The sequence below is a fragment of the Impatiens glandulifera genome, chromosome 6 (assembly GCF_907164915.1).
Source record: "Impatiens glandulifera chromosome 6, dImpGla2.1, whole genome shotgun sequence".
Lineage (NCBI taxonomy): Eukaryota > Viridiplantae > Streptophyta > Magnoliopsida > Ericales > Balsaminaceae > Impatiens > Impatiens glandulifera.
Window position 1 is genome coordinate 7,487,125 of NC_061867.1, and position 26,283 is coordinate 7,513,407.

The 26,283-nt window shown below is 32.6% G+C and overlaps 1 protein-coding gene across 2 annotated transcripts; it reads right to left on the reverse strand.

Moving 5' to 3' along the window:
- Window positions 1-13,556: 13,556 nt before the first annotated feature.
- LOC124942617 (double-stranded RNA-binding protein 1-like) lies at window positions 13,557-16,173 on the reverse strand. 2 transcript variants are annotated; one of them, XM_047483151.1, is made up of 5 exons: window positions 15,888-16,173; window positions 15,038-15,064; window positions 14,338-14,454; window positions 13,790-14,025; window positions 13,557-13,699 (listed from the first exon to the last, which is right to left on the reverse strand). In XM_047483151.1, exons 1-5 carry the CDS (start codon window positions 16,138-16,140, stop codon window positions 13,580-13,582), a joined length of 753 nt encoding a protein of 250 aa, XP_047339107.1. In that variant the 5' UTR covers window positions 16,141-16,173; the 3' UTR covers window positions 13,557-13,579. The 2 variants fall into 2 exon arrangements, with proteins under 2 accessions (XP_047339107.1, XP_047339108.1); XM_047483152.1 differs by lacking the exon at window positions 15,038-15,064.
- Window positions 16,174-26,283: the final 10,110 nt, after the last annotated feature.

Consider the following 26,283-nt stretch of genomic DNA (forward strand, 5'->3'; position numbering starts at 1 on the left):
TCTTATGCTGCTGAATATTTTATATTGTTATTTGTATATTTTTCATTATTTAGGTAAATAAGATGTCTGAACAAAACGAAAGTGAGGGTTTGGAAGGAGAAGGTCAAGGATCTACTAGAGAAAGTGTTTATACTTTTCTTATCGGAAAGCGTAAAGATTATAACAAAAGGTCAGTAGTTTGGCAACATTTTTTAGAATTTGTTGATAGTGAAGGTATATAAAAGTGCAAGTGCAATTGTTGTAACAAAGAGTACAATTGTGCATCTAAATCATGTGAGACTTCTACTTTGTTAACCTATATGAAATCTTTTCTACTAAATCCTATGAATAAAACTTCAAGCCAAAGACATTTAACATTAAATACTTCAATAAAATTAGAAACTAGAGAAGAAAATGTTAATTTATTGGCTTGGAAGTTTGATCAACAAACTTCTAGGAATTCTATAATTGAGATGATTATTATTGATGAACTTCCATTTCAGTTTGTTGAAAATACTGGTTTTAGATGATGTATGAAAACTTGTGAACCTTCACTTGTTGTGCCATCTAGAAATACTGTGACTAAGGATTGTTATCAACTATTTATGGATGAAAAGTATAAACTTAAGGCTCAACTTAAACGGACAACTCTTAGAATTAGTTTGACGACAGATACATGAACATCTTTAAAAAAGATTAATTACATGTGTCTCACTACAAATTTTATTGACAATGATTGGAAATTGCATAAAAAGGTGTTAAATTTTCATCCTATATCAAGTCATAAGGGTCAAGATATTGGAATAACTATCGAATTATGCTTAGTTGATTGGGGTTTACGTAATGTGTTAACTGTTACAGTTGATAATGCAAGTTCTAATGATGTTGCAATTGAATATTTGAAAAGAAAATGTGCTAGTTGGAGGGACTTTGTGTTTTACAAGGAAAATGGTTGCATTTTAGATTTATTGCCCATATCATAAATTTAATAGTAGTAAATGACTTAAAAGAAGTTAATGACTCTATTGAAAGAGTTAGGGCATCAATTAAATATGTGAGGCAATCACCATCTAGACTGAAAAAATTTATGAGATTTGCAGATTTAAAAAAATGTGATTGTAAAAAATCATTGTGTTTGGATGTCCCAACAAGATGGAATTCTACTTATTTGATGATGAGTGTGGGGTTGATGTATGAGAAAGCTTTTGAGAGGTTATTTTTGGAGGATGATTGTTATAGAGATGATCTTGTCAAACATGGTCATGGGGTTCCAACTAGTTACGATTGGAAACATGTTAAGAGTCTCTCTATTTTCTTTCGAATTTTTTATCTTTTCACTTTAAAGGTTTCTGGTTCAAAATATATTACTGACAGTACATACTTGAATGATATTTCCAGGATTTATGGAGTATTGAAAGAATATTTATCACATGAAGATGATTACTTTAGACATATGGCAGTAAAGATGAAGAAAAAATTTGATAAATTTTGGGGGAATGTAGAGAAGTTTAATATGTTGGTTTTCATTGCTGGTGCATTTGATCTTAGGCATAAATTTGACTATTGTGAAATTTTTCTTTGCATTATGTATGGTGAAGAGGAAGGTAAAAGATTACTGAAATTTTGAAGAGTGCCTTATATGAATTATTTATTGATTATAAGAGAATTCATTCCAGAACTGTTGGATCTTCATCTTCTATTTTAGTTTCTGGATCTGCTTTAATTGCTCTAAATTCTTTTGAGGTTGGTAATGATGTTAATCCTATGATAAAAATGAGACAAATTTTTTTTGCTGAATTGTAAAGGAGAAAGACATCAAGTGGTGTAACTAGGGATACTAAGTCATAGTTGGATAGATATTTGACCGAGAAAGATTAAGAAGATAAATGTATACTTGAGAATTCATCCTTTATTGTCATTATTTGCTCGTAATATTTTATCTATTCTAGTTTCTACGGTTGCTTTGGAGTCGGTCTTTAGTACCGGAGGAAGAATTCTTGATGCATTAAGGAGTTCTTTAACTCCTAGAATTGTAAGCATTGATATGTGGACAAAATTGGATTCGTTCTTGTGAATCTCCAATAAACATAGAAGAAAACATGGAGGAGCTTGAAAAATTTGAACAAGATAATTTTTTATTATCTCTTATTTAATTATTAATACATTTTATAAGTTGAATAAGTTGTATAATATATTTTTTCAATTTATTACAGAATTGAATAAAGTGATATTGGAGTCTAGTGGGGTTGATTTTTAGTGAAACAACAAAATTTTGGTGGCCAAAGAATGATGATGTGATGATCTATGGCTGGTTGATATTTTATTTAATGATGGATTATATTTCAAATATGATAATTATGATATAATAATTTATGCAATTTTTTTATGTTAGTTTAACTTTTTTATAATTTAATTGAAAAAAATTCAAATTTATTTTAATTATAATAATTCTAATTCAAAATTTGGAAATAAATAAAAAAAATTGAATTCGGTTCGAATTCAAACCCAAAAAATCGAATTCGAATTCAGTTCGGTTTTGAAAGAATTTTTTTGAATTCGGTTCGGTTTTCAAATTGGCTAAAAATAATTCAAAGAACCCGAACCAGGGAACTCGAATAATCCGAAAACCGAACCGATGAACACACCTAGATATCATGCTACCTAAACGGTATACTAGACAAGCACTATAGAGAGAGTTGGACGTGCTCTGAGAGAGAAGACTATTGAGACATTTAGACGACCTACAAGCTCATACAATTGATGGAGCTCGTACAAATGATGTAGAGTTCGATGATCCTATGTAATTTATGGGATCTGAGCTTCATGATATTGAGAGACTAGATGATTCAGATTCCATCATTACTGAGGAGTCTGGCACCCTAGGGAAGGATTCTCCCATTCCCGAGACTGCAAGTATTAATAATAACTTATACGTGGTATTTAAAATCATTATATAAATTTTAACAAATGTCGTTTTAATGTTATTTTGCAGTAGCATCTTCATCGAAGAGGAGATGGGGGAAGAACAAAAACATGGTTTTTGTGAGAATAGGAACCGAAGAGAAGATGATGTTGGAGTTCAAGGACTTGGATGGAAGGTTTATATGCGATAACGCCCGTTATTAGTCTCGCCACATTGGCAGCGTTGTCCGAAAAGGCGAGTTGGTGCCACATCGTCTCAAAAACTGGTCTGATCTCTCCCAATCTCAATTGAACCATATATGTTTTTTAAAGTGTTATATTATATTTTTTAATGTGTTATCTTATAATTTGAAACTTTCAAAATCCTAAAATATGTTGTTATTTTCAGGGTCATTTCAAGAGTTCAACATACATTCCCATTGAAGCCTATAGAGATAAGACGAAGCCACAAGCAAAAGAAGGCATGGGATAGGTGGAGATATGCTAACATCAGGACTTACATCGACCCATATACTGATAATGAGGACATAATCAGAATAAACCCTCCTCGGGGGTTTTATTACGAATATTGGAATTATTTTCTTGACAATCACTACTTCACGCTTGAATTTAAGGTATAGTGCATAGTCATTTATATTTCATTATATGTGTTTTTCGACTATTAACTAACAACTAATATCTTATAATTGCAGAAAAAAAGTAAGATAAACGCTGACAATAGAAAAAAATTGATGTTCCCCCACCACACCGGCAACAAATTATTTTCGCAGAAGGAACGAGATATGGTAATTTTTAGTAAAAGTATTCAATTTACATAAATCTAACATATGATATATGTATGTTATTTTTACAGGAGATGGAGATGGGACACCCCCTAGTCAAGCAGAGTTCTTCCTACAAACACACACTAGGAGAGCGACTGTGGATGATTTGACTTCTGCGCATTCTCTGCTAATTCAGCCGACCATCGTAAGTTGTTATCATTTCTATCGTTTTAGTTTGAATGTTTAAGTTTAAAATTACTAACTTTAGTGTTCTAAATGACTGTAGACTGTGATGTGCGAGCGACTCGAAGCAAACCCTAATCTGTCGTTGCTTGAGGTGTTTGAGTCTGCTTTGGGACGACAAGGACACGGGAGGGTGATCGGGATGGAATCAGGAATACGTCACACTCACTCCATACCCGATCAAAGGGGAAGTTCTTCTTCTAATGTCAACTCACATGTGTCACAACAAATGCTGATGGAGGAGAACAAAATCCTGCGAGAAGAGGTGGAGATGTTGCGCACAAATCAGGAAGCACAAAATGACGCACATGAGCAGAGGATGAACAATATCCAGGCACAAGTGTGCGGACAACAAGAGTCTTTAGAGGCACATGTGTGCGCATAACAAGAGGCTTTAGAAGCGCTCATGTCTAGGATTCCCCCTCCTCCCCCCAATTAGTGATTAACATACAATTTGATTTGAGATTTTTGTAATACGATTTTAGATTTTTGTCGAAGTTGGAATTGAATTTGATTTATGAATTGTCTTTTCTTTGCGTAAAATCATTTGAAACGGGTTTTGTGAAATTCAAAAAATAACCAAAAACCAGGGAATGACAATTATTAACATCGGCATTAGGGAAGGTCGACGTTAATAAGTGAACCATAAAAACCAGAGAACAACAATTATTAACCACAACGTTATCCTAAAGTCGTGGTTAATAATGATACATTATTATGATGGGTTGATCGGCTAAGAAGTCTGCAAAAACGCCTTCTTTTGACAGATTTCTGAGCGGTATATGTTATGTCGTATACAGAAATCATCATCATCCATTTAGTGAGTTTAGGTGACAACAACGTTTGCTGGAATAGATAATGTATGAGATCTAGTCGGGATACCAACTTGATAGGATGGGCTTGAATATAGTATCTGAGTCTTTTAGTGACCCATGTAACTGCCCAACATACATTTTCAGGGTAGAGAATAGTTCGATTTGCATCCCGTCATTCTCTTACTAAGATACTAGACAACGACTTCAGGTTTTCTTGAGCCAACAGGCTGCCCATAGTCGAGTTTAAGTGGAGTGAATATTGGTTACTACAAATCGATATTGATTTTGATTTAATTTTTTCAAACAGACTTCAACAATTTAGTCGCAACCGAAACACTAAGAGATTATTATTAAAAAAATGAAGAGAAAGACAATCTTATGAACGAGCGTGTCGTCGCGAGATGCGATTGTGTCGTCGCGAGATGCAATCGTGTCATCGCGAGACGTGACCAACCGTGTTGCGACCGTGCCGCGACTGTGCCGCATCTTCTCTTTCCACGCTGCCACGATAATGACGCGACTGTACTGCCTCTTTGACTTCCATGCTGCTGCAACCGTGAAAAATGGTTGGTCGCCTTCCGTCTTCACCGTTCTCCATTTAGGGTTTGAGTTTAGAGAGAAGGAGGAGAAGAACGGGGAAGAAAGAAATGAAAAAATGGAAATTATAATAAATATTAAGTGTATTCTTGACTTTTCAAAGGCCATCACATTGCGTCACGCGACGTATTTTTGTCCAAAGGGTTATTTTGCCATGTTTATTGGACGCTGGTCATTTCCCAAAATAAGGGCATTATTAGGGTCATTTTATCAAATTTCTCGTTTGTTCACCTAACCAAGAAAATCAAATCCCGCATAGTAACAACTCATTTAGGTCCTAGATTATAATCAAATATATCCCTAAATACATGCACTTCAAAAATTATTAATTACAAAAATAATTTGAATGAAATGAGTAACCCATTAATGTAACTAATGTGTCAAGGTGAGTATAAAGGTCAAGAATAAATGGAATAGGTCGATACATTAATTTTGTTTAATTTGTTAAGGTAAGAAGTCTTATTTTTGTTTAATTTGTTAAGGTAAGAAGTCAAAATTACCCGGCTAACTCGTTAGCTGGTCAAATATTTTTTAATTCTTATTTTTTTCTATATTAGGAAATTAGGTTTACCATGCCCATTAGTAAGACATAAATTTTTTCAATACATTAATTTTCACAGTGTACATTTATGTTTAGTTCAATTTGTTCACTAAACTTGTATAATTGTCTCAAATAACTTATTTTCACAAAGAAAATATTTCACAATCAGATATTAACTTTATTTTTTATTAATTGTTTCATTTTTTACTTTCATATTATCTAACGAAATAACTATAATTTACGCAACAATAAAATGAATACAATAGACTTGTAACAACGAAATAACTATAAGTGTTATTTTTTGAATTTAAACGAAATAACAAAGAAAGCAATGGTGATCGGAGTCTATTGAGGGAAAATAGAATAGTACAATAAAATAGTAAAAGAAAACAATGGTGATCGGAGTCTTTTGAGGGAAAATATAATAATACAATAAAATAGTAAAAGAATAATAATGGTGATCGGAGTCTTTTGAGGTAATGGGATGGGCAGAATGATGATGAAAATGCTCCACCAAAACCCTAGCTACTTATTATTTTATATTTGATTGTCATATTGTCTTATTTTCATATACAACTTTTGACATTTCAACTTATATGTAATGATTATCTAATTAAAAAGAAAAAGTGGCATCTAATATAAATTAGGACCCCTACGAAACATAAATTGAAATTAATCACATACAAAATTGGACCACAATTTCCTTTCCGTGTGGACCATACATACAATAATACACACTTTTCTTTTGAAATTTCAGAAAATGAATGATTAACAATCTTAAGAAAATAAAGTTACTTTAAAATTAATTAATATTCAAGTTATAATCTTTTCTCATGAAGAATTAAGTATAAGTTAATATTGATTTATAATTTTATTTCATACAAAATCTTAACAGCAAAAAACAAACTCTCAATTTCATTATTCATTTAAATAAAATAAAAAAGTCTATGTCAAAACAATAAAATAATTAACTACTTTAAATAACTACTAAATTTTTATATTCCAATTCTGTTGAATATTAAATCATCTTCATATATAAGAAATGTTTAAATTAACTTAAAAAATATAACACTAAATATATTTTAAACGGGTCAAATACTTATTTTATCTTTTAAAAGATTAGTCTAAATCAAACTTTTCTAATTCATACATACACTAACAAAATTTAGGAACTTTTATAATAGAAAATACTTATTTATATTTTCTCTCAATTCAATGCAACAACATCGTTGTGTGGACCAAGATATGGATAACAATTAAGTATATTTACATATAAGGTTAAGGTGTTTGTTAGAGACAAAAATATTAGTCTAAATTAAAGTTTTTAATTCTCAATAAATTTTTAAGGACTAAACTGAATATTTAAATAAAAACGTGTTGGGTTTTGCAACAGTAAAACTACGGATCTTCTTAGAAATCAAAACCGGTAGCAAATCAGATTCCAAATCGTCTATGACGACAAACAGATTACCAAGAACTGAAATAGCACAAAACAATAACAACGCAATATATGTGGTTCGGTCAAAATCGACCTTCGTCCACGGGAGGGATAAGTTTCACTAAATCAAAGAATTGTCAATAGTAGAAACTTACATGCCCTGCTCTCAAACGAAAGAAGTGATTAAACTAGGAATGATTGGACTACTCCACAATCAAAAGCTCCCCCAATCTTTCTCTCTGGATCAGCCAAAGAATAAGAAGAAGAAGGAAACCAGAAAACCCTAGATCTGTAATTTACTCTCTCTCAACCTTACTCTCTATTATGAGAAAAATACCCCAAAAAAGTATTTATACTCTAAACCGTTTTCTAAAAAAAACCCCGACCCATTTACCCGGAATTTAAAACCCGCCCACAATGGCAAGGAACACCTTAACAATTCTCCCCTTCCGAGCCATGGGAGAATGTTGTTATAAACATTCATCATCGTGACGCTCCTGCCAGAACCATTCCGGCTTTGGCACAACATATCTCATGCTTACCTCTTGGAAAGCCATTTGTCATCATATCTGACCCCTTCTCATCTGTATGCACTTTCTCAAAGTATAACTCCTTCTTCTCGAGTACTTCACGGATCCAATGATACCTTCTTTGGATGTGTTTTGAACGTGAATGGAAACTTGGATTCTTGCTCACATGTATAACACTTTGTGAGTCACTAAACACCACAAACATGTCTTGTGTAATGCCTATTTCTTTCAACAATTATTTCATCCATCTCATTTCTTTACAACATTCAGTAATGGAAATATATTCAGTTTCTGTAGTAGATAAAGCAACACATTTCTGTAAACGAGACTTCCATGATACACCTCCTCCTCCAAAAGTAAACAAATACCCTGAAGTTGATCTCATTGTGTCAATATCACCACTCATATCTGAATCAGAAAACCCTTCAACATGTGGCTTTCTAGTACCATAACACAAAGCGTATTTGGAGGTCCCTCGAAGATATCTCATTAGCCACTTAACTGCTTCCTAGTGTGTCTTACCAGGATTTAAAAGGAAACGACTAACTACTCCAATCGCATAAGCTATATCTGGTCTTGTACTGACCATTGCATACATCAGACTGCATATTGCTGAAGCATATGGGACACTGCACATTTCTTGTCTTTCCTCTTCATCCTTGGGAGACATTGTCTTGTTTATTTTCAAGTGTGTAGCCAATGGACAAGCAACTGGCTTTGCCTTGTCCATACAGAATCGTTTTAGAATCTTCTCAATATATATCTCTGGAGATAGCCATAGCTTTTTCTTCACCCGATCACAAATGATCTGCATTCCAAGAATTTGTCTTACTTGACCCAAGTCTTTCATCTCAAAAGACTTAGCCAAATCCTTTTTCAACTTGGCAATCTTGAGTTTGTCTCTCCCAACAATCAGCATGTCATCAACATATAGGAGAAGTATAATAAAATCTTTAGAAGCAAACTTTTGCACAAAGACACAGTGATCTTTAGACGTCTTTATGTACCCATGGATGGTCATGAACGACTCAAACTTAAGATACAACTGCCTTGGTGCTTGCATCAAACCGTACAGACTTTTGACAAGTTTGCACACCTTGCTTTCATCACCTTTCTTGTTGCAACCTTCAGGTTGCTCCATATAAACATCTTCATCCAAATCACCATGGAGAAATGCAGTCTTATCATCAAGCTGTTCAACCTCAAGATCCATACAAGCAGCTAGACTTAACACCACCCGGATAGAAGTCATCTTCACTACCGGTGAGAAAATCTCATCATAATCGATTCCATACCTCTGGCCAAAACCTTTGACAACCAGCCTAGCCTTGTATCTTGTCTTAATATCATCACCTTCTTGCTTGATCTTGTACACCCATTTATTTTGTAATATTTTTTTGTTCTCTGGTCTTTCAACTAGATAATATGTGACATTTTTCAGTAATGACTTCATCTCTTCATCCATGGCAGCTAGCCATTCTTTCTTATGAGCATCCTCAAGAGCCTCCTTATAGCATATAGCCTCCCCACAATCAGTTAGAAGGACATACTCTGTAGCAGGGTACTTAGAACTTGATCTTTTCTCCCTAGTAGACCTCCTAAGTACCTCTGTTTGTTGATTTTGTTGATTTCCATCTTCTTGTTGAACTTCAAAATCAGCCTCAATATTATCACCAAGATCAGTTTCAGTATCATTTTCATGGCCTACAGCTTGACCCTGAAGAACATCATCATCACTATCTGAGTCTGAAGCTACATGTTGCCTTGTCTCCTCAACATCATGAGACATCTCAAGACCAGAAAGATCACGTATGTAGGCATCAAGCTTTTCACCATCTTCAAAATTATCAATAGTCTGATCTTCAAGGAATACCACATCTCGACTTCTCAAAACCTTCTTTTCAACTGGGTCATAACACATGTATCCCCACTTTTCATCACCATACCCCAAAAATATGCATTGCCTGGTTTTTGCATCTAGCTTAGACCTCTCGTCTTTTGGAACATGCACAAAAGCTTTGCAACCAAAAGCACGTAAATAGTCATAATTAACATCTTTACCTGACCAGACACTTTTTGTACACTTATTATTCAATGGCTTGGAGGGAAAACGATTGATCACATACACTACAGTGCTCATGGCTTCAGCCTAGAAATACTTAGCCAACTTGGCATGAGAGAGCATACTCCTCATCCGTTCCAGCATTGTTCTGTTCATCCTCTCTGCCACACCATTTTCTTGTGGAGTCTTGGACACATTCTATTCATGTCGAATACCCTGCTTTTTGCAATAATCATCAAATGAGCCTATGCACTCTCCCCCGTTATCTGACCGCACCCTCATCAGTTTTCTTCTTGTCTCTCTTTCAACCAGGTTGTGAAAGACCTCAAACCTTGCTGCAACCTCATCCTTGTACTTTATAGCATAGGCCCAAACCTTCTTAGATGCATCGTCTATGAAGGTTATAGAATATGAAGCACCACCTATGGATTTAATCTTCATAGGACCACAAACATCTGTATGGACCGGTTCAAGGACATTCTTTTTCAGTTCAACTTTTGACTTACTAAAGGAGACTCTGTTCTTCTTACCCTTCAAGCAATGCTCACAATTTTCAATATGACCATCCTTGAGATTCAACAACTCATTCCTCTTGATCAAAACATTCAGCCCCTTTTCACTGATGTGACCTAGTCTCTTGTGCCACAAATCAGAGGATGACTCCATCGCGACAGAATATGCTGCATCATAGACAATTTTCAAATTTGTCTTATATAAGGAACAGCATTTCTTACCTCGTGCAATAACCAATGAACCCTTGCTTAGCTTCCATGCTCCACCACTAAAAACATTATGGTAGCCTCCATCATCAAGCATACTTGCTGAAATCAAATTCATTCTCAAATCAGGAACATGTCTTACATCTCTCAATGTCAGGAAACAGCCCATGTTTGTCTCGATTCTAACATCACCAAGACCAAATATTTTGGATACACCACTGTTACCCATGCGAACCTCACCATAATTACCAGCTTTGTAGGACTGGAAGTAACCTTTGTGTGGAGTAATATGGAATGAGGCACCTGTGTCAACAATCCATGTTGTTTCATTTGAAGATGTGCTAAGACAGGAGTCTTGACAGTTAGAAGCATATGTCAGTTCACCATCTGAAGCATAAGCAAATGTATTTGCACTCTGTTCGTTCTTTTCTCTAGGCTTCACCGTACCCTTCGCTTTATCATTTTTGAATTTTCAGCACTCGTTTTTCCAGTGACCCATTTTGCCACAATAATGACAAGCACCATCCTTCTTTGGAGCTCTAGACTTGCTTCTAGATTTGCCCCTTCTTGAACCACTTCTATTATCCTTTGATCTTCCTCTATCAGCCACCAACATATCAAACTTAGAGGGTTTATCCCCCTTTCGATTCTCCTCATCAAGTAAGGAACTGGTGACAAATGCCATGTTGACTTTACCACTTGGTGCTGAGTTGCTGAGAGTGATAATAAATGTCTCCCAACTTGCAGACAAAGATCCAAGGACTAAAAGTGCTTGCACCTCATCATCAAAGTTTATCTTCATACTAATCAGCTGATTCAAAATATTTTGAAATTCATTCAAGTGCTCAACATTTGATTTATTATCAATATACTTCAGATTCACCAGCCTTTGTAGCAGTGCTGCTTTATTCCCTGCTGACCTCTCAGCGTAGAGAGCTTCAAGTTTGCTCCACACACCATACGATGTAGTCTCGTTCTCAACATGATGCACAACATTTACACCAACCTAGGAACGAATAAAGCTGCAGGCCTTTCTGTCTGTCTTTTTCCAATTAGTCTCTTTTGTAGTCTCAGGTCTAACACCCTCATTTTCAATTGCTTCATTCAAATCATCTGAAACTAATAGATCACTAATCATCAATTTCAATTGCCTATAGTTTGTACCATTCAGACTCACCATATAAGGTCTAGATTTCCCCATTATTACTATCTTAACAACTAACAAAAACCCTAGCAAAGAAACCAGTTGATCTCTTCTATGAATTTCGCCAAATAACCAGCATAGCACTCTACTCCAATGTTAAAACAGATAACCAATCAATACTGCTTTGATACCACTGTTGGGTTTTGCAACAGCAAAACTACGGATCTTCTTAGAAATCAAAACCTGTAGCAAATCAGATTCCAAATCGTCTATGACGACAAACATATTACCAAGAACTGAAATAGCACAAAGCAATAACAACGCAATATACGTGGTTCGGTCAAAATCGACCTACATCCACGTGAGGGATAAGTTTCACTAAATCAAAGAAATGTCAATAGTAGAAACTTACATGCTCTGCTCTCAAATGAAAGAAGTGATTACACTAGGAATGATTGGACTACTCCACAGTCAAAAGCTCCCCCAATCTTTCTCTCTGGATCAGCCAAAGAACAAGAAGAAGAAGGAAACTAGAAAACCCTAGATCTGTAATTTACTCTCTCTCAACCTTACTCTCTGTTATGAGAAAAATACCGAAAAAAAGTATTTATACTCTAACCCGTTTTCTAAAAGAAAACCCTGACCCATTTACCCGGAATTTAAAACCCGCCCATAATGACAAGGAACACCTTAACAAAACGCTTCATTAGCGACACAAATTTACCGACCATTATGGATTGTCGGTGATGTGCGACGGATTTTGCGACAGTATTTTCCACTCAAAGTATGATCCGTCGCAAATATTAATAAATAAATGAAACATTGTCCTAAATAATCAATACATGATTAGTCTTCGCTAAATTATGAGGTTTTGTAGCATGTTTCACTTAAAAAAGAGCTGTGATATATGCCCAAATTTACTCACAAAACAATGCTATAAGAAATTTGGACGAATTTAACCACAAATTTTATCATGAATAAAAGGTTGTCGCAAAATCTGACAAAATAAAATATTACATAATTTTATCTTTATCAAAAGTCGTCAGTAGTATTTTGAATCATCCCAAATTTCGTAGCATCTTTCATAAAATTATTTTCACATGAAATCATTTCCTAGGAAATCAGCCTTAATTTAGGTAGATATTTCAATCGTATAATAATTTTAGAAGTATAAAAATTTGAAGAACTTGTATGTTAAAATATTAAATACCGTCGAAAATTATGTCAGAAACATAGATATTACAATCCAAGTTGAAAGTTGAAGATAATAAATTTATAACTATAAAAACCATAAGTATATGTATTACAAAATATTATCGTCAAAAAATTTATCAAAAGATTTGGATAATATAGATCGCAGTGACCGATAGAAACATTTTATAAAATTATTTACTCTTACAATATTTCAGCATTCTCTGATTTTTCCTCCGATATAGTTCCTTTCTCCTCTGATATAGTTCTCTTCTCAATTTTATTAATTAGCACAAGTTAAGTAAGATCTGACATGTATCATCTGTATTTTTATTGATTTCAGTATCAGCTTGCAGATTAGAAGAAGATGGAAGTCAGTAATTAACACAACAAATACTTTTACATATTAAAATGAAAATATAATTAACTTATTTTCATCATCATTACAAAGTAATATCAAATTTATGCAGATTATAGCTCGGTCTATGTTATTTTCAGGTTATTCAATATTAGGCTTTCAATATGCTTAAAATGTTGTGATTTGTACATAATCATATGCACACCTATCTTAATATTGAATCAATTCGCTAGGTTATGTTAATAATAATGATGTATTGATTAGTTTGTTTGTTTATTATATGATGTATATACATTGAAGCAATATGTTATAACTTGTAGTCGTATAACTTGGACTCAAGAAGCCTCTTTTGTGAGCCAATTCTTGCAAGGCATTTTTATGAAGAACAAAATCATCCTGTAAATTCCACATCAAATAACTTAAAAGTAAGACAAGAACGTTACAAACTGTGTGATAGGAAATATCAAATCAATCTGAAAGAATAACCTTCTGATCTTCATTTAATGAAATTTGGTCGAAAGCAATCTTTGCTGCATCATTTTGAGCTTCTTTTAGAGTGACGAAAAAATTTGTACTCTCGTAACACTGTCCACCAACAGTAACCTTACACTTGAAACGACTAGCATGTTGAGGACCTTGACGCTCAAATGAATATCCAGGCAAATCTATATTTTTCTTTTGAGCATATATTTGTAGTCGATGTTTGTACCAATGGTGTCCATCTGTAATCAAAATGTTCAAATAAATCATATTACGGTTAGAAGAATGAGATGCAGTCTAGCAATTAGTTGGATTTTAAATCAAATAGGTAGAAGATTGAAAACAGTTTACTATTGGATTAAGAAATACAAGCTTTTACATTCTACACAATGCTCTTAATCAATAAAGAGTGAATAAAATAGATAATGGTTTCTAGATAGTTTTTGCAGTTCTAATAAATCATCACATATCCCAAGCCCGTGTATCAACTAGTGAATACATATATGTAAACAAACTGCAAATTGCTATAAGGAAATACATGAATTCATCACAACCTTGAGACTTCTTGTTGCGTTTTACTCCTGAAGGGATAAGAAGACTTTGAGTCACATTTCCTGTGTGTTCTTGTATAGTCAATTCAGCTTCCAATCCATTTTGTGAAGCAGGGAGAACTGCAAAATCAATAATAAGGAAATCATAAGGATAATGCCAAAATATGACCAGAAAAAATCTCCAATCTTAGCATTTTTCATTTAGCTTGTTAATGTTCACTCCAATGAAGACCACAAAGACAAACTAGGACTAAAACATATTATAAAGTATTATTATGTTAATTTTAAAAAACCTTTAACACAAATTTTGCAAACAAATAGAGTTATCGTGAAAAATAGAGTTACACAAAATGGAATTTTGTTGCATAAATCGTGATATACGAATCAAATATACACAGTGCAAGAAATGAGCTAAGCCAAATGTATTACAAAAGATACATAAAAGTAAAATTGTGCAAAAAAAAGTTAATTATTATAAACAAATATCCCAATCTCAAATATCATTAAACTTTTACCTTCTACAGAATGCTCTTAACCAATAAATCTTGAATAAAATAGAAAATGGTTTATGGATAGTTTTTGCAATTTTATTAAATCATCGTATATCTCAAACCCGAGTATCAAACTACAGAATACCACGCAATATGTAAACAAGCTGCAAATTGCTACAAGGAAAGACGTGAATTCATTCAAATATTCTAACCTAGAGACTTTTTGTTGTATTTTACTCCTGAAGGGGTTAAGAGGAATTTGCATCACATTTCCCGTGTATGCTTGTATATTCATTCAATTCAGCTTCCAATCTATATTGTGAAGCAGTGAGAAATGCAAAAACAATACAAAGGAAATCGTAAAGATGTCAAAATATAACCATAAAAAATCTCCAACCTTATCTATTATGTAAATTTTGAGACGAGTTATCATAAGAATCAGTTAATAATTTATTACAAACTCAGTTCTTCTAGGCTTAACATATGAATTTATTTCATATTATCAATAGAACAACCATATACAAGAGTAACAAAACTAATCAAGAATACCAATTGTACCCTTAATTTAAGCGTGTGTATTTGATTCATCTCCTAACTAATGCATAACAGGATACTTTGCATCTTCAAGAAAATTTCGACTCAATTTTATCCACCATTAAGTCACATTACATCTCCATTAATTAACCATGGAACAAGAACTAACTCCCCAAACAAGTGATGACAGGTTTATTCGAGAAAAAAAAAGGATAGAGAAACTAACCATCTCATTCAAAATGCCAAGAAAATGATTAGCAAAATCTGGTATAAGGACTCAATAGTAATATTACTAGATTAGGGTTAGCCTGTTTTGCTGTTTCTAATTGAACCTTGGAAAAGAGGTATTTCTTCTACCTTCTTTGCTATCTTCTCTAACCTAATTCTTCAATTATCCTTCTTAAAAGTAGAGTTCAAGTATACTACACAAAATTCATAATAAAAAAACTAAACCCAGAATCAAATTCCTAAGATATCAATGGAAGACATGAATGGACATTTACTTGAATCAACAGAATAAGTGTATACCAGAAGACAAAGAATTATCATTCGCTTCAGAGTTAGAACCGGAACCAGATAAATGATTCAAAGCAACCTCAGCAGCGCTATCCTGAGCTGCTTTAATAGTTCGGCAAGGATTGGAAGATTGAAAGCTAACGCCGTTAACGGTGATAGTGGTGGTGAAACACGAGTTGTGATCTGGACCATCCTTTGAATTCGAATACTCTGGAAGTTTCCATAGTTTCTGTTGACAGAATTGATGAAGCTTAGATTTGTGCATTTTGGATCTTCTTCTTCTTATAGAACCAGCGAAAGTGATGATGAATGGCGAAAAAGAAACCCTTCACTGGTTGGTTGTAACATGATTCGTGGCTGTGTGAAAAAAATAAATAAATTAAATTTACAATTAAGTAAAGAGAAATTAAAAGTTATAGATTTCAACTTTTATAATGGTTTTTTATTTTAAAAATGTTTTTTTAAGGTTTATAAATGAATTATTTATATTGTTTATGTGAGGGGTGATAGAACTTCGCTTCTTAATCATTATTATTAATTATTATTTGAGTTACATTTAATGAATACAAATTTATTAACTTAGTTCCTGAAATGTGGTAATCATTCAAAAATTAATAAATTCATTACTTTTATAATCATTTTTAAATAGAAAGCGCGACTTGAGGTTGCAATTGTCTCCGTCAGCGTGAAAAAACAAATTAAACGCGCGCATCTTTGATTTCAAACTCTAACATTCCCCTTTCTTTCTTACGTCATTCTTCATTCCGCTTATCCTAGCAGCCTTCCTTCAGTTCGTCTTTCTTTTTCTCTGTTCTTCGTTCATCTTTCTTTCGCTTCGCTCACGCGATTCATCTTACTTTCGTTTCAGTATGCCCGATCAAACCCTAACAATCTTCGGTTCGTCTTCTTTTCGTTCTCCGTTCTCCATTTGATTTCTGTTATTCGTTCGATTTTTGTTATCCCTTTTGCGCTTCAAAATGGTAAACTTATCATTCTTTACTTCAATGTGATATTGAGTCTAACTTGTCAAGTTAACTTGAAGTAGTCTAACTTAAGACTATGTGATTTTAGGATTCAGATAAACAAATAGTCACATATAATGCTAATAAGAACGAAGCTAATGAAAAAAAACGGATCGAAAAAGAAAGCGAACTTATTCGTTTCGTTTTCTTTGCATTTGCATTAGCTTCGTTTTTCTTAGCATAATATGTGACTATTTGTTTATCTGAATCATAAAATCACATAGTTGCAAGTTAGACTACATCAAGTTAACCTGACAAGTTAGACTCAATGTCGCACTAAAATAAGAATGACGAGTTTACCATTTTGAAGCGCACAAAACGGAGAATGGAAATCGAACGGAAAAAGGAAAACAGAGAATGAAAATTGAACGGAAAAAAGGAGAATAGGGAACGGAAGGAAGACGAACTTAAGGTTGTTAGGGTTTGATCGGGCAGGCTGAAGCGGAAGGAAGATGAATCGTACGGGTTGAAGTAGATAGAAGATGAACGGAGAATAGAGAACAGAAGAAAGACGACCTGAAGGCTGTTAGGGTTGTATCCGATGTTGTTCTAAAAAAATATACTAAGAAAAATAATAATATAATTTTATTTGCTCTCCATGTAAGTAGTATCATTCCTAGGGATGAAAAAATTACCGATATTAAATGTATATCGAAAATACTGTACCGTAAAATATCGATATTTTTGGTATACCGAAAAAATGTAAGGTATGGTACCGATATCGAAATTATTGGTAAGATAAAGGTATGGGATTTTTAAAATTTTGGTATATCGAAATATGCCGAAACACTAAAATAATATTTATAAATTAAAAAATATATATTATATAATACTTATAAGGAAGTAAATAAAACTGATATTAACTTAATTACATAATCATAATTTTTTGAAATAAATCAAAATATAATTATATTGTAATATAATTTAATATATGCAATCTCTATACATTCTATTTTATAATTTATAAAAATAATTTTATTTCACTATATAGTGTGATTTTTTTTTCAAAACAAACCTAATGGAGTCTAATATGTTGTCGAGTTCATTATAAAATACAAAATACGACTCGAAAAAGAGTAAGAATAACTTTAAAACCAAAACTCAACTCCTAAACAAAGTAAGAGTATATTTTGGGAATACTGTAAAAATAAGCAAAGAGAGTTGGTTGATGGAAGAATACAACCAATCGGGGTATGCAAGTACTGTCAAGTTGAGATTTCATCCATTTTTGAAAGTACTAGTGGGTTGAAAAACCACTTATTAAAAATGTGTAAGTTGAATCTACTATATGAAACAAAGTAGAGCATGTAGAGGTGATAAAAGTCAAACTATATTTATGAACGAGACGATAGTGATAAAAATCAAACTATATGAGAAGATGCTTTATGTTTGTGCTATATTTCCTAAGGATGCTGAAATTGAAAAAGAGATGTTAATTCAATTGTGATGACCCATGGTTTAATTCCTACAGATAAGAACCAAGAAGTGGAAGATGTTGGGAATACAATTTGGAAGCACCTGTGTTGGAGATCCTTTTTTCAAGACGAGAAATTAAATTGGTCTGGATGTTATGAAATATGTAAGATGCACGATCTTGCCCAATCTGTTATGAAAGATGAATGTTATAGGTTGGATGCTAGTAGCTCAAATGATGGTTTAAAACGAGAAATTCGTCATGTAACGACAATGTTTGATGAATTTGTCAAAACATCAGTTTGTTCTCTTAAGAAATTGGAGGGTTGCAAACGCTAATGTTCAATGATAGAGATGTTGATGAAAATGTGCAGATTTCTTTGAGTGTCTTGAAGAAGGAACTTCCGACTTTACGCGTCCTTGAACTGAGCTACTATGCGCAATATCAAGATTTGCATTACCTGGGATGTCTAAAACATCTGAGATATTTAGACATTTCCGGTAATGTACTTTAATCATTAAATGGCATCGGTGTACAGAACCGATGCCTCAATCAATCAATTAAGAACTACATTGGACAAGGGACAAGGATGTTACTTGATTAGCAAAGGGAAATGGAATAGAACGAAGAAACGAAACGAATTGGCCGGAATCGAAGGAGCTTCAGCCAAAGTTTCTGTCGTTCTTCACGTTCGTCGATCCAATAGTCGGAAGCAACGAGCTAAGGGACAAGTTCTTCTCTGCTCTTCCCAAAAACTGTCCTCCTCGATGATCTAACTGCTCTTTTCTCTAACTGGATTGGAACGAACTCAAAAACTGATCTGAAAAACTACCCATTTTCTCAATGGAGCGGTCCCCTTTTGTCTTTTGATTACATGAGTCTATTTGAAATTAAGGGATAAAGTCGAGGGTACACTTGGAATAAAACAAATATATATATGCTTTTCCCTTTTCCTTTTCCTTTCCGTTTTTTCCTTTTCCAGTTTTTTTCTTTGCACCTTCACCTTAAATGAATCACCCCGATCGCATCATGGATCCAATGGCCTTAAATTTTTATGAAAAATTCACAGCATAATAAGCATGAACCTCCTTTTTGAATCAGCCCAAATAGTAATTCGTATCTCGAGTTATGTGTTTTCAAAGTCTTCAGCTATTTATCATTTCGGTTCTTGTACCAGTTTTACTACGGGCGATCTGGGATGAGTTATGCAACGAAATGGAAGAGATACTTGATATTATTGGAGAGCTGATTCAAAGAGCTTTCTGACATAGCTCATACATTCGAAATGGATCATTGGTTCAAAAGTTATGATGTTTTAGAAGTGTGGCATAGTTTTAACTAGTTCCTAGGATTTGAATCGGTAGTACTACTTCCCTTGTACAGATCGAATGAGGGCCTTAATCTGTGAATCACGGTTCGGGGATGGTACCATTGGAAAGATATGCGAGTTATATTTTCAACCCAACTTGAATTATTCAAAACCATCAAGCACAAATCAAGTTACGAATTTTTAAGTGAAAGGGTGTTCGATTTAAACCTTTCAGGAACACCTTCCACTCATGACCGGATTTCGTCTAGGTAGAGGGAATCAATGGGAGATTGGGCTACACCATATGAAAGTGGACTAATTTCTCTTTTCAAAACATCTACGATCATAGAATTTCATCCAGTATTGAAGCCGGAATAAATTCATGAAATCTAGGGTTTCAATGGAAGCTCAATGGGGACTTCAAACTTAAGGATTCTTGATTTTCTTTTCCAATAATCCCCTTTTCAAATAACCCACTTTTCAAATATTCCAATTTTCCCACTTTAGAAGACCAGTCTACTCTTTTCCACTTCTTCTTGACACGTTTTTGATCCCTGTTTGACCCGGGTTGACTCGTCGGTTGGCAGGTTGACTCGAGTTGACCCGTTCTCTTGTTTTCCCTTTTTTTCGAGCATTTTCTGCACAAATTTGCAAATAGTAATATTACACTTAAAATTCAAGATTTTTCAAAACGTACAACATGAACGTGTCACGGGTTGGGAAAACAGAGTCGTTATGAAATTTGACCTTTGGATTGTTATCTTTTAAGCTTTTCTAGGTCGGTTTTTCACGAGGTGTTTCTATTTTTATTTTCCCGGTTCAATAAGCAAACATGAGTATTATTTCGGGCCGGGTCTTTTTTATTATGTATTTAGGGTGTAAAAATGGGGTGTCTACATATATGTTTAATTAAGTTCTATTTTAAATTAATATTAGGATGAATTTTGACAAAAATAAATATTTTCAATAAAATTTATCGAAGATTTTCCATCAAAACTAATGTTGAGTTTAAAAATTGTTTTCAAATGATCACGAGGTATGCTATGTATAAAAATTATTAGTCAAATGAAAATGTTGAAGAAGTTAGATACTTGATAATCATGTATTAACTAAGTTATATATATATATATATATATATATATATATATATATATATATATATATATATATATATATATATATATTTAAGAATATTAGTTGATCAACTAATAAGTATTTGTATAATTGCAATTTTAAATGATTCATCCAATGAGGTACATTTGTTGGGTTTCTCCCAATTAAATATGTACCACTTAAAATAAGACTATATTTTATTCAAATATCATTTTTATTGCTCTTCCTACTTTAAAAATTTCCAAAAACAGTATGATTCATGATTCAAATATATTTTACCGTATGTGAATCATGTATTCAGATGTTTGAATCTATTCGTCCATCGCATCTATCATGTCCCTAGTTTCGGGTCCATCATCTTTGTCGTCAATATGGTAATCCTTGTCAATTGAAATAGTCTATTAATATGTGCCCAATTTGGAATCTTTGTGGGGTTGTTCTAAATAATAATAATAATAATAATAATAATTTATCACACATGTATAATGTTATCATCTCGTCTCTTGTGAGCAAAAGTTGATCACAACTTTATCTAATTGATATATACAAGTCATCATATACACCTTTGCTATTTTGTCCCCTTTAAGATCATGTATTATAATGATATATTTCATATGACATATTCACTTTATTGTTTTTTAAGAGGTTGAATCTTGAAATTAGTATTTTGATTCACCAAGATCTTGATTTTTTTATTCAGTTTTATGTGTTATATAGGTATATTTGTCTGAAGTATATAATAATTTCATGTCAGTGGAATCCTCATAATTGAAAATAGCCTATTTATATATGTGTGTCCAAAAGGGTTTCAAATGTGACCTTTTGTGGATTGTTGTAAATAATAATTCTCAAGAGGTTTTCATGGGAAAAAAAATTACCCACTTATTATTTGTTAATAAAACTAATACTCCAAGATATTGTATAATTTAACTTATTCGTTAAAATCTTAAATACGTTTGATAATATTTAACTTATTCAAATCACAACTTATCTTTGTTATTTGATTTATATTTTTGTGATAATTTATTAGTTAAAATTATTATAATATTTTATCCTTATATCAAGGATTAGGGTTATATACTTATACTAGTCTAATGAGCCCACCTTAATTTGAATGTTTGTAAATAGAATCAACTTTATAAGCTTACTAACAAAAAAATAAAAATAAAAAAACAAAAGAGCTAATTAATAATTAATGTGGGGCCTATATATAGTGCAAGTTTCCATTTAGATAATATAAACTTAGCTTAGGCCTTAGGCCTTAGGGCCTTAGGCCTTAGGGCCTTGGGCCTTAGGTAGGGATGGCAATGGGGCGGTTCGGGGCGGGGAATGCAATTACCATCCCCGCCCCGTTTTAATTTCGGGGATTTTTTTAATACCATCCCCGCCCCGTTCGGTTTTTTTCGGTTTCGGGAAATCCCGCGGGGCACCGTTAATAATTTTTATTTTAAAAAAATAAATAAAAATTATACAATAAAATTATATAAACGAATTTTTTAATATAATATATATTGTAATATATTAAAATTTTATATTATTATAAAGAAATAATTTTAATACTCTTATAAAATATAGTAAATAAATAAATATATTGGTGATTTAATATATTTAATTATGTTTATGGTATTCGGGGCAAAATCGGGGTGAAAACGGGGTGAAATCGGGGCGGGGGACACAAATACCATCCCCGCCCCATTCGCGTTCGGTTTCGGGGAAAAACCGTCCCAAACGGGGCAATTCGGTTCGGTTTTCGCGGGGCAGTTTCAAATTGCCATCCTTAGCCTTAGGGCCTCAGGGCCTTGGGCCTCAGGGCCTTGGGCCTCAGGGCCTTATGGCCTAGGGTCTTAGGGCCTAGGGCCTAGAGCCTTAGGGCCTTAGCCTGTTTCTTTTTGGGTATTTAAAAAAATTCATTCAAAATCAATTTTCCAATCAATCACTTCTCAACAATCACATCACTTGTTTCATTAACCAAAATACTAAAATACTCTCTATTTTAAATTATTATTTTTTTTATTTTATTCATATATATCAATACCCTTTAAGTCTTTTTATCAAAAATAATCATCAACTCCTCAAAATCATCACCAATCATTACTTTTTTCCCTCTCTAGGTTTTTTCAAAAACCCCAATACGAACAAGCTCTTAGTTAGCAATGTGAATGTTCATACTCTAAGTCTTAAAATAAGTAGTGGAAATACAAAATTTGTATTTAAATTCCAAAACGACAACTATTTGTAGAAGTTTGGCAAACCAATATTATTAGTTTTTATACAAGTGGTAAGAACAAGTTGTCATAAAAATATCAATAATCAAAATTGGTAATTAATTAGATTACAAAACAAGGAATTATGTATAACTCAAAAGGGAATAATTTTGAATAACCAAAATTGAGATATTTAATATATTAGATGACTTTTTTCACTCAAATTGCATTGACATGTGGTTAATGATGTCGTTATCGAGATGTTATTATATAAAATGAAATTATTCTAAAAAAAAAATTATTAGAAGCTTATAATAAAAAGAAGGAAAAAAAAGAGAAAATGATGCTAGAAAATTGATATTTTTTATTTATTTATACCAAACATTTAAACTTGCATTATAAATTCCGGATTTCGAATCATGATATCTTAATTGGTGTTCCCACTCTTTACAATAACTTTTTCTATACATTTTCTTTTAAAGAAAAAACATATTATTTCATAATTATACTTTCAAATAATTTATCTCTTTATATTTTTACACATTATTCTTTGTCTCGTTTATCACCACTCCGCAAGTTTAGGTCTTGTTTGAATTGAAATTATTTATGTAAAAGGTCAAATATTTAGGGCCGATAATTATTGACCCAACACGAAAATACGATCCAAATTGAACAAAAAATTCAGATTATGGTCATTTATTTTTTAGTGTCAAAATCATGTCGACATGTTTAACCTGATTAATAAACAGGTCAAAATCGGGTCGACCTGAAATGACCTTAAATAGACCTGTCAACTCATTTATAATTTTCTTTTGTAATTTTTGTGTTTGTCATTTCCCATTTACTCACTCATATTTTATTTTTTTATAAATAGTTTTTTGATTTGGTTTCAATATTCTTTTGTGTTGATATCATTTTAATCTGAAAAAGAGATGTGTAATATTAATTACATCAGGTTAAATCGGTTTGAGTTCGAGTTGAGTTGTGTTAAGTCAATCGAGTTGGGTTCAAATTAATTACAAATTAATCGAGTTCGAGTTCGGTTTCAATTTCTTGAGACTTACAAAAACAATGTTACTAATATGTAGCACATATTGTAAATCAAATTGAAATGAAGTTTAGGGACCAAATTTATAATTTGTAAGATTAGTCATTTTGCAACAGGTTTTAACAATTCAAATAAAACTAATACGAATTTTACAACTTTTCTTTACAACCCTTTTTTTTTTTAAAAATGGCCTCAGTGTAAAGTTATTTTGAACCCATGAATTTTTTGACTTAAGTTTTTGCGCTCCACCAAGAGTTTCTCTCGTCATCTTTCATTTCTAGTTGACTCTAGCTCTATTACTCTTCATGTGGACAAATATTAGTTTAAACTAAAGTTTTCTAACTTACAATAAAACTTTAAGGACCTAACTGAATATAAAAATAAATTTTAGGAACATGTAAAAAAACGAGATTTTATTTTAACGATTTCAAACGTTATTAACTTATTATCTATGTGTTATTCATAATTAAATAAATAAAAGATTCACGTCACTAATTTAATATCTTTTATCCACTTCTATTCCATTATATATATTCACAGTATAATAACATATGTTATATAATCTTTTGCATCAGGAATCTTCGGTTAAAAATTTTGTCGCAACAGTTAAAAGCCAAATGTTGTATAAAAGGATTTGAGCTAACCAGGTCAAGAAGTGGGTATCAAACGAGGTCTTAGAAGAATTAATTAAGTAACATATATATACATTAGGTGAAGGCTAAATCAATTAAAACATGGAAGACCCAATCCGCCGCTAATCATTTTTCATTTGGAGAAGTCCAATAGCAAGCTAGTGATTGACGATTTTCAGAAAAAAAAAAACTAAAAAAATGTTAGGTGACCACGAATCTTTGAGGAATATAACTATAACAACCTCAAGCCACGTAATCAAAGGTGAAATTCCAATTTTAAAATTATTTCTAAGCTCTCAGAAAATTTAGGAGAATTGACTAGAGATATTTTAAAAGGTAACGTTGATTTCATTAGCTCCTAAGCATTGTAAGAGTGTGAGTTGATGGGTATAAAAGAAATAGTGATGTTGTCATTTCTCACGTGTAACAAATCCTTAAATCTTGATCTAAATCTCTTTTATTCGCGTTCGAAAATGCACAATATTTTCTTTTCTACGTTTTTTAAAGATAAAATTGGGTAGCGACTCTAAAAAGTCAAAGATAGTCTAATCGATACCATTTTAAATTTTATTTTGGTTCCTCACATCATTTCATACGAGACGAATTTTAAGAAAGTCATAATCTCGTTTTGTTTTATAAGGTTCAAGAGGAAGGTAAACCAAGTGATTTAATGAAATCAACATTAAATTAGACTTTAGTTTAGCCTATCATTTTGGTTCTTCATCCCAATCCCGATTCGAGAGGAAAGATAAGTTATGAAATGAAAACTATTGAATCGAATAAACGTTTTAAGAGGTCGACCGTTTTTAGACGTTATAATGGTAAATAAAAGTAAATCAAAAAGTTGGCTTAACCAAAATGGAATCTAATTCATTTGTAACTTTCCTTCAATATGTGTTTTTAGGTAAAAAAAACTTCGAATTTTAGTTGCTTAACTATATTTAACTATATTTTCAAGGTTGTTCGCATTTTTCTTCTATCTCCATGGTGTTGTGTTCATGTTTGAGAAAGCTTGACCTTAATAACATCTTAGTCAAATTCACTGCTAGTTTGTAATCACCATGAAATGTCACGGTAATCTGGTCCACAAGCCGTGCATGCAAAACTTTGTTATGGGAGTCGATTGGAACCTGCAACACAACACAATTCAGTTTTACAGAATAACTCAAGATCTTAGAGGTTGATCAATATAAATATTCAACTCAAGATCCAACTAAAATGGAATCCAATTCATTTTTATCTTTTCTTCCATCTATGTTTTCACTTGTATGGAAAGGTTTTAAAAATAATTGAGAGATCTTGAGTACTTATAAACACATAAAAATTAAAATAAACAAAAAATTAGTTAAAGTACAAGTTAATAGAACTAAAAAATATTGGTAAGCTCTCTTATTTGTAACATTAGAAAAGCTCTCTTATGAGTTCCTGGCTTCGGCCCTACTTTCTGTTCTAGCAACGGCGACACATGTTTCCCAATCCTGAAACAGACAATTGGGAACACATGGGCTAGTCAACGACGAAGTTGAAGTCATTGTTTCCGGAAATTGAAGACATACTCTAATCCAGTTCTTCACCAGCAACATCATTTCAGACTCTTCAATTGTTAATAAAAGATGCAATTAATCGATGAATATCTTTATACGTACAGTACCTTCTAATTGACTCT